This window comes from Besnoitia besnoiti, chromosome VIII (genome assembly GCF_002563875.1).
Source record: "Besnoitia besnoiti strain Bb-Ger1 chromosome VIII, whole genome shotgun sequence".
Taxonomy (NCBI): domain Eukaryota; phylum Apicomplexa; class Conoidasida; order Eucoccidiorida; family Sarcocystidae; genus Besnoitia; species Besnoitia besnoiti.
In genome coordinates, this window is record NC_042363.1 from 1,938,035 (window position 1) to 1,947,999 (window position 9,965).

At 56.1% G+C, this 9,965-nt stretch overlaps 1 protein-coding gene across 1 annotated transcript; it reads left to right on the top strand.

Annotated features, from left to right (window-relative positions):
- Positions 1 to 11: 11 nt before the first annotated feature.
- Positions 12 to 7,275, top strand: BESB_083960 (uncharacterized protein; the record flags this gene model as incomplete). The annotated part of the gene is made up of 11 exons (XM_029366746.1): positions 12 to 754; positions 1,077 to 1,172; positions 1,385 to 1,456; positions 1,848 to 1,929; positions 2,523 to 2,594; positions 3,141 to 3,304; positions 3,598 to 3,687; positions 4,297 to 4,500; positions 5,022 to 5,100; positions 5,524 to 5,989; positions 6,317 to 7,275. The coding sequence occupies 11 exons, from the start codon at positions 12 to 14 to the stop codon at positions 7,273 to 7,275; spliced, it is 3,027 nt and encodes a 1,008-aa protein (XP_029217206.1).
- Positions 7,276 to 9,965: the final 2,690 nt, after the last annotated feature.

Below are 9,965 nucleotides of genomic sequence, written 5' to 3' on the forward strand. Positions count from 1 at the left end.
TGCCCTGCAGCATGTACGACCACGTCTGCGTGGGTTCGCGCACGTCTTCAGCTTTCGCGAGTCTCTCTTTGCTTCCTCCTTCATCGGCGTTTCTAGCCTCCTGCGCTGCTGCAACGGTGGCGTCACTCTTCCGGCGCGACGTTGACTGGGGCGGCGCATCCCGCTGCCGGAGTCTCGCGAGGCGAGAACGTGGGCAGCGCCTTCCACCGTTCATTCGGCACAGGGCCCATCCGGGTCTGTTCGCCACAAAACTGGGAGACGGGGGAGTACCGTCTTTCGGGCTACGGTGTTACAGCAGGCGTGGGCGTGAAGATGCGCGGCGCCGCGACCAGGAGGCCAGTCGTGGCGCAGCACTAGAGGCGCCTCTACATCGGCGCCGAGCGAACTTGGGGGATGCTACGCGAGGGCTACTCGCATCGTGCCCTGCGCCACGCGTGTCGTCCTTTTCGGATTCCTCGTCGCCACTGAGGCTTCGCTGGCCGTTTTCTCCCTCTGCGCATGCGGCGACCTACGGGTCAACGCTGCCACTGGTTTCTTCGCACCGGGCTCTGCATCTCGCTTTGGCGACAACTCGCGCAGCGTTTGGCGCCTGCCCCCCCCCGTCGCCCAACCGACCGCACTCGTGCGATGCGGATTCGTCTTCCTGCCTCTCTGATCTTTCTGGGGCTGCCGGTGCTTTCGACCCCCTGCAGTCTGTTTGCGCGAAGGTGCCTGACAAGGATCCACCTGACTGCAACGCGAAGAACGCTGCCGAGTACGCCCATGACTGCCACACGCTCCTCCGGGTCTGCTGTTCGATGTGACGGGCGGTTGTCGCTGCCGTGCCTCTGGTGCCCGTTGGCGGGAAAGGTCCGTGACTGCTGTGCGCAAAACACTCCAGTGGTAAAGTTTCCCTGCGTTTGCGACTTGTGCATCGGCAAGGCGTCATTGGCTGCCTTCGAAGCCGCGCAAGCCTAGACGATCTCCGTTGGTGCCCTAGCGCTAGCGCGGGCCGGTTCAACTGTGCATGCCACACTTGGCAACACCCGATGCTTCGTATATTTAGCTGTCGTGTGTGCGGCGGTTTTGCGTGACAGCTACAAGGCGAGCCTGGGCAAAGAGCTTCTCGAAATCGATAGCCGAATGCTGCCGGACGCGCACCAGTTCGTTCAGAAGCAGCGCTTACTGGACACGTACGTTTGCTCATGCCACATCGCAGGTGCCTCAACACTGTAACGTGTGTGGGTTGCTTGCAGCGCTGGATGCGCCAAGCGTCGGCGCTGCGCGTGCGCATAGCGCAGTGGCGCGTCAGCTACCCATGCGTCCACCAACCCCAAAACACGAACGGAGCCATACAGCCTGACGGCGTCGTGGATTTCGAGCGTGTTGTTTGTCACGTTTTCAGGCTCGGTCCTCTCCTCCGCCAGCATATTGGAGGCGAGCTCGTCCCGTTCGGATCCTGTGCGAACGGCTTCTGGTAAGGCACAACTGTGAGCGGTGGACGCGAGTGCCACAGCGCGGCGTTGGCGTCTGCATGTCTGTCATTGCCTAATACCTGCGAATTTATTGGGCTCGTCGTGGCTGCTGTGCTGCTCACTATTGGATATCGCACTGTTTCGGGAAAGGCGCCCAGCCCTCTTCGTGTCACGAGGCCGGTAATGCCAGATGCGCAGGTTTTCGACGCGGACTGCGGTACGTGTCTCTCTATAGCGATTACCTGCTGACGTGCTCCCGATGTCACCGGGCACTCAACGGATGGGGGAGAGGGGGGACGAGTCTGGGTCTGCACGTGACTTCAGCGGCCCCCTCGGCGGGGATTCAAGTCTTCTTGTTCATTTGTTTGCGTGCGGTCTGCGGGTGCGTAACAGGGTCCGAGGGAGCGACGTCGACTCCTGCCTCGTTCTGCATGGATGCGACGGCCGAACGGCGCAACGAGCAAAACTTCGCGTGGTACGTTCCACGGACCTAGGCTGCCTGGGTCGTCGATCTTGGTTCGCGCAGTCAGCTCTTGTGTCTGTCCCAAAACGTCGCCGACGTAGGTCACTCAGCACGGCGACCGCGGCGCTTCGCGCATTTATCTTCTTCCGGGTCCCGTGAACCCTTCCCGCATGTCGTACCAATTATGCACCTCAACCGGCGTACCACCGCCTTGTATCGGTGTGCGGCATCCGTTTTCATGTATGTGTGTACTTTCACACTTCGCCTCCACGCTTCGCCACGTTGTTGTGGTGAATGCGCATCTCGACCCACGGGGTGGGTCCTTCCCGAATGTGGGATACACACGCAACTGTATATAGAACGGCTTTATGCGGATGGAAGGTACAGAGGATGAGGAGGGCAGCCACATGCCGTTTCGTGACGAGTCCGATTGGCGGGGAGGCTCGAAGCAGCGGATGGTTCCACTGTCTATGGGCTTACTATAGTTTGCCGATGAGGCCCGCGCACTGTCTGCATGGTATCGAGATGCAGGAACGGCTCCGCGTTGGTCAGGCACTGAAGATGTCTTCAGTGCAGACGATCTGTATGATTGGTTTGCTGTTCAGGTAAAAGAACTTGTTGAGCGCCACGCCATCGGTCACGCGACCGTCGTCCCAGCTCAAGTCCCCATCGCGAAAGTAAGCACGGCTGCCTTGTTATCTCCATCTTCGTTGTTTTTACGGTGCCGCACTTTCGCGTTTGTAGAGCCTGCCCTGTTAGAGATTATTTAACGCGGTGTTTCGTCGCGTTTTCCCCCGCGTCCGTCCTTGCCTGTCACTCATGTGAAGGCGAACACGTCGTCACTGTTGCCGTGTGTGTTAGATGCACTGCGAAGGATCTGATGGTGCTCTTCATGTGTTATGACTTATCCTCAGGGTTCACTTGAGTTCCGCTGATGACGTGATCTTTTTTGTGCTTGTCGGGATGCTGTGATTCGCTTGTGGTTGCTTTAAATACAAGAATTCTATTTTCGGTGGGCTTCCGAACGTCGGCGTATGGAACGCGGTCTCAAGTCGCTCTCTCTGAGCGACGGGCAGTTGATAGATATTTTCTTTGTGTCCTTATCGGACTGTGTATTGTATAGCCGTCTGGTGAGCATCACATCCAATGTATTCGTGAGAGGCGCACCGCCCGGGGGCGATGTGCTCCGCCGCATCTTCTGGGTGTTGCTTTGTTGTTCGCAGGTCTGCAGCTCCAACGGGGAAGGGCTCATTGACGTGAGTGTGAACAACTGCGCTGCGCTTGAGAATTCGATATTCGTCGAGACATTTGGAGCGATAGATGAACGGGTTCGTCCCCTAGGGCGGTTTATCAAGTACTGGGCGAAACAGAGGAGCATCAACAACAGGTACGCGGATTAGTGCTATGCGAACGTGTTATGTGAGCAGTGGGAACCAGCCGCGAACCCAAGTGCGTCAGCCGAGTAGAAACAGGCTTCTCAGAGCGATACACCAGAGTGCGGTCAGCAACCCCAGAGCATCCAAAGCAAAAAACAGAAAACAGAACCATGTTGCATGTATGTAGAGGGGGGGCGCCCCTAGCCATCAGCTCGCCCCATCGCGGGTTTGTCATTCAATTTCGAGTCAGGCTCTCGCTTCCGCTTCTGGCTGTGATTCTCCATCCGTTGTTGTCTTCCGTCAGAGCCGAGGGGACGCTGAGCACGTACACTCTCATGCTGCAGCTGTTCTTCTTTCTCCAGTGCCGCAGTCCGCCAGTCCTACCCCCGTACACGTGAGTCAGGAGCTTGTGTACCGCGGAGCTTTCTCCATCGATGTACCGCACATTTACACTCGCCCAGTGTAGGTGTGCTCACCTTGAATGCATATACCACTTATGCTGTCTCGCATATGTGTTTTATATCTGCATGTCGCTCTATATCAGCCTGGGTAATGGGAACGAACAATCTGTTTTACGTGCTGCAGAGCGAGCTTGATATTTTTTCAATGGCTCATACGTGTAGGCGACTCACAGCATCAGTGGTATCCCTTCAGTTGCCACGTGGCTTTGGCGCACCTTTGCACATAAAAAAAAATAATTCGAGATATACGCAGGTAGCTGTGGCAGTTCGTGGGGTGTTTGTGGTCTTGACGTGTTTGGCTTGCTACTGGCATGCAGAAGAAACGTGGGCAGTCGCTTCGTCTTTCCTGCCGGAAAACGCTTCGGAGCGACGCGTGGACTGAGGCAGCGTACGCTGAGTGCCGCGGCCGCGGCAACGTTTGTTTGTTAGCAAGTATTCGTGAGCGTGTCCGCTTTCATTCGTCGATGAGTGCCGTCTGGTCGCCGCGGTTTTGTACGGCTTCTTCGTGCACGCGAGGCGCATGGACGTTTTCCTTCATTCAGAGCAATTCTTCTGGATAGCAAGGTGTCGCGCCACTCAGGCGCCCACGGTGCTTCGCCTCTGCCTGCGCCGTCCTCCCTGTCGGCCTCCTTGGGTTGCGAGGGAAACACGCCGACCGCCCCGCAGATGTCTGCAGAAAACGAGCTGCCCTGCGGGAGGGCGCCTGCGGAGGGGCTGAAACCTCTTTCATTCTGCACCGATATCGAGTACGTTAGCGGAGCATAAGGGCGACGCAGGCACACAAGGCTCCATCGAGAAGAATCCCGATTCAGGGACTTATGGCGTTGTGAATGTTGCATGACCAGTTCGCTTCATAGCCGCCTCGTAGCAGAGAACCTCCATCGGGCGTTGAGATCGGACCACAGTGCACGTGGAGTTCTGATCACGACGTCTGTGACTTTGCGATAGTGTGATCTGGCTTGCATCCCTCTGCGTCAAGCCGCCAGTGTGTCCTCAGAAGCGGCCTCCCTGGAGTAACCTGTATTGGCGGCGAGTGTATGGGTTCGTCTGTTCGCTCATGCGAGGTTCCGTGGCTCTGCCAGTTCGTTCGCCAAGTGGTGCTACGCACATCTGTCATCAACAGCTGCTTTAGCGCATTCCATGCATGCACACCAAACAATGCATTTAGGCTTATTAGGACGCGGCTCTGGTGAAGGTGTACCCGGTTTTGCAAAGACGTGGGCTGGACTCAACTGCCACTGTCGTACATGTGTCGCATTTGCTACAGTTACATCCGACAGCAGCTGTTTCCAGAGTATGGGCAGAACAAAGAGACCCTCGGCGAGCTTATTTATGACTTCTTTTTGGTACGGCGGCTACCGTCAACGGACTGATTCGCCCGAAGCCCGCCGCGTGGCCATGTAGATCCGGTTCCCTCTCTATCCAGGTTACAACCACGGAACGTCGACTTTAGCTCTGTGCCGGTTTTTTGGCGCATCGCTGTGTATCTGTGCCGTGTGCACTTCTGTGACCCGTTTCTTGCTTGACTCCATGCATCGGCGTCAAGCGCCTTGGTGTGACTGCAGCGTTATATGTTTGTGCAAAGCACTTAGAGTCGTGTTTCCGATGTTTGCTTTCCTTCGCGAGATGGATATATCTGAAGTACTGGCTCTACTTACACTCATCTGCGTGCCCACAGCAGCCTGTGGTGTCATGATAACTGTGGGTGCTGGGATTTTACGCTCCTCCGACGGCTGGCGTGTTCGCGGTTTTGCGTGGTGTGTTCTCAGTTCTACGGCAACGGCGGTAGCGCATTGTTTGCCCTTCGCGACGGATCCAACGTGACCGCAGAGGTCCACGACGGTACCTTAACCGTGTCCGCCCCCGTATCCGCGGTTGAGCTTCCTGCGCGCGTGTCTGTTTCCAACTGTCTGCTGCCGGCGGTCGGGGCGACAAGAGGCGGTGTGAACGGCGACAGCGGCTCTGCTGCTTGCACTGCGAATTGCCACAACAGTACCACTATGGCTGAAGACACACCACATCCAAAATCAGAAATATGCTCCCCGCTGAGCATGCCTCGTCGCCTGCTAATGAAATGCCCCTTGACGCGCGCTGTGGTCAACCGGTTCTCGTCCGCCGCATGGAAAATTATATGTGAAGAATTCCAACGCGCTGAGAGACTCGTCTCCAGCGGCGCGTCTCTCACGGAGCTGTGCGACCCTGCCCCTGTCACTCACAACCAGAGGAAGAAGCTGGGTAAGCACCATGGGAATCGGCGGTGCCGCGGATAGACGGAGCCACGCAGACATGTTGGTGCTGTGCGGGTCCTCCTTTATGGATGCGTGTAATTTGCTCGGCATATATATATATATATATATATATATATATGAAGCTCTCGCTGACGCCGGTGAGTGACTGATCGGAGCATATGCCTGATGTAAGCGCTGGATTGCTGCTGAGCCTGGGAGCTGTCCGGTGAGCGTGGACTCGTTGGTGTTTGCCTTCATGTGATTGTGCAGCTTACGACTGACCAGCTCTCTGCCCCGTGTTCTGTCCGAGTTCTGTCTATGCGCGTGTTTACAGATCGCCTGCGGCGGCGACTCTCGTTGCGGGTCTTAGCGGCTTCACAAAATTTGTGTCCGTCATCTCTCGATGCGGCAACTCTACGACCTGGTCCGGGGAGCGGACAAGAAGCAGAGCAGTTCCTGATGGCCTCGCGATTTGGTTGGTCCAGTCGTGGCGAGGGCGTCGGTCTTCCCGAGCGTAGTGATGTCTCATCTTTGGAAGTCTGTTTCACTCCGTCGCATTCGCTGGCATCCGCCCCCTTGTCGCGTTTGCTGCATCCTCTTTCGAACGAGCCAGTGCAGGAGCAATCTTGCTGCCAATTGAATTCCACAAGTACGGCCCATCACCTGGACAGGCCTCTACACGGGACGCACCCTCGACGCCCTGTACCGGTCGCTGGAGTTGCTGCGCCCGCTAAAGTTGCTGCGCCCGCTGAACGCCTTCATCCGTCTACATTCATGGTGTCGTCCTCGTCTTCCACGGCCTCTCACGGCCGACTACCTCCTCCGCTGTTTCAGGCTACGTTTCTTGCTGAGGGCTCGGCGAGCCAACAAACGCCTGACGACAGACTGCACAGCCCTCCTCTCCCTCAAGCGCCCCGAGTATATTCTTCTTCTGTTTCACTCACCAACCGTGTTCCGTCGGCATCGGCGTTGCATCCGTCAATGGCGCCTGCTGCACACGCGCCGCCTACTGCACCTGCTGCTGCTGCTAAGAGAGCCAACGCTCCAGTCTGGCTCTCCGACCGCCGGCGAGTAGTAGCCACACGAAAGCGTCATGTCGGACGCCCTGTGGGAGAAAGGGAAACTGCTCCGAGCGATCCATTTCCTCCGTCTGGTCACTTGCAAATGTCATCTCACAAACCGTTTCCCGCGGCTCATCGGTCGTCGTATCCGTTTTCCTCTTCCCCTGCTTCTCCCATTGTATCCTCCACCTCGTCTTCGGGCAGTGGGGATGGGTCCCCTTTATCAGAGTAGAGTTAGGGGTTGACAGAGACGCCTCCGCCTCTACTTTTTGGGTTCGACCTGCGATCCTGTCAAGCGGAGCCTACTACTCGACGCCGAGCGCTCTACAGAGGCTTGTTCTTCAGATCTGTTTCGTGTGTCCGCTGCATCTGGCTATGCAGTCGTTATCCTCGTCAACATGCTTGTGCCACTTTGTATCGCCTATTACTTTGTGCTGCCCTGTCGGCACCTCACCTTTTGCACGAGCATTGCTCCATGCTGGTGTGCACTCATGACCCCGGTAAAATATTTCCTTCCCATTACGTGCTCTCCGGTCTGACAATATAATGGAGCGCTCCTCTCCCTTTTCTCCATTCGCTGCCTTTGCAGCTACTAGTGTGCACGGCCAGCTGAGTGAGCAGTTAGCCTCAGTTGGCAGGCTTGATTCCGGTGTTCTCCTTTAGTTGCAACTCTGGTTCCTATCCTTCCGCATTCCGAATGGCGAGTGTTTGATCCGAGTATTCCATGTTGTTCATAGACCAGTCTCCTCTAAGTTCTCGCCAGCTATCTCGCTTTCTACGCACGATAAAAACCCGACGAGAACAGGAGCGGGACTACGAGAGCACCGGGAGCGGGAGCCGCCCATCGAGGAACAGAACCACGTTACTGCGGACGTGAACACGACACACACTGTAGGAGGTGCACGCACCTCCGACGTGGAATGCGGGCGAACTAGGTAGAACTGCAGTGTTGCTGCAGCGACCGGAGACGCGCCTAGCTCGTTCCGCCGTGATCCACCTGCCGGCGTGTAATCGTGGAGGATCGCCGGCAACTCATCGAACGCCGAGTCGCTGAAGACGTCATTGAGATGGCTTTGGGCATGAGCTCGGGCTTGCTGAGTTTAGGAGCCAGTGCACAATGAAACTCGCGGTATAATGTTCCCGAAGGCAGGTGGCTCGACGAAGAAGACAGTGGACGCGTTGGGGGTGTGCGTCGCAGGACGAAATGCAGCTGACGAACTATACGCGAGACCGGAGGGTTTCACGTGCGTGTGGAGGCAGGGAGGCAGACATTATGTGGTAGCCAGCGATGCAGAGTTGCTCGCACTAGGCCTTGATGCGCAGGAAATCGGAGACTTACGAGCCGCAATGACTGACCGAATAAACAGATGTTAACGGGCGCTTCGAAACGCCGAGAGGGATCGCAGCCACACAAGCGCAAACACTTGCAGAGAGCAGCTTTTGCTCTCGGGGAAAACTTACTACGCGCTGCCTTTCTATGCTTCTATGAGCTCCTGTGTTTTGGGCACTGTATACAAGGCTTGATATAAAGCAAGCATTTGGCCGCAGCGCTTCATAGAAGCAGCACAAGTAGGGGAGCTCGCTGGAACTATCAGGGAAGCGAACACAGTCAAGTGAAACCAAGACTTGTAGCCACAAAGAAAGTAAAGGCTTAGAGCCACGTGATATGTAACATATACCATGGGATGGAAGTGCGGGGATAATCGATCAGTTTAGGTTCTGCGAAGCAAATCACGCCGAAAGTGACTCTCAGCACCAATATTTCGAAGATAAAGCTGCCGTGACGGCCCGCCTCCACAAATGCGTAGGCTCACTACGGGGGGTACGGAACGGGCGTCCACAGACCGCAGCTCAAACGTGGGATCGCATGTGTAGAGTATTCAACAAATCCGCACCACCCTATTTCCGCTACGAAAGTGGTCTCCAAGTGTCTATGCCCACTCGAAAGAGAAAACGACATGGCATCGCACTAAACAAAGTTGCGAATGCGTCCAGTTGTATTTTCAGTACATGCCAAGAAACAACGCAACTCCAGTCGCGTCACAGGCAGTAAGTTGTTGATCATCATGTTCGGCATTCGGCTACTCCCGTCATCTTATTCAAAACAGGGCAGGTAAGTCCTACAGGAATACTCTAAGTCGTCATCAGCTCCAGTTACGCAGGAACGCATTCTCCCCTGCGGCAGCGAAAGAAGGCAGGAGTCGGGTCACGCTGTCAGAGGTTCCCTCCCTTTCGGCCCCGCGGAAGGAAGAGCGATCAGTATTCTCTGCGCATGCTGTTTCCCATTTTCGTTAGCGATTATCCCTCAGTGAACTACGTGCGATTGCTACCTCATTCTTCGTGCATTTGACACGCGGGTTTCGAAGCGTCAGCCCAGCAAGAGCAGCCTGTATGACAAACACTTTTGTCGTAATACGCATGTTTTTGTCCCATACTCTTGGCCGTTCTCATCACAGCCCGACGCTGCGACTGACAAGACGTCTTCCCATACTCGACTTACTTCATGCCACGTGCGTTTCTGGTCAAGTTGATTGATTTCTTGTGCGCTGCATAACGTATGAAGGTGTGCCTCGTCCTCAGGCCGTGCAAGGGTGGGTGATTCTGCTAGTATATGCGTGGCGACTGTCTGACTGAGCACGACGCCTGTATTCGCCAGCGGAGCTCACTCCGCCGCGCACCTTGTTCCGGTCTCCTCCCATCGTTTTAAAAGCGTCTTTCGTGGCGTTTCAACGCGCGTGGTACATTGAATCTGGCTTTTCCAAGCCGGCGGTACGGCTCATGAATCTGTGCACGACACACCACGCATCGCTTTCGTGGGCATCGGAGCTGACGCACACAGGCGCTGCAAAAAATACTCACGTGGAAGCGCCCTGGTCGGCGCGCGCATAAAAAACCCCGGAACACAACAAACGTACTTTGTCA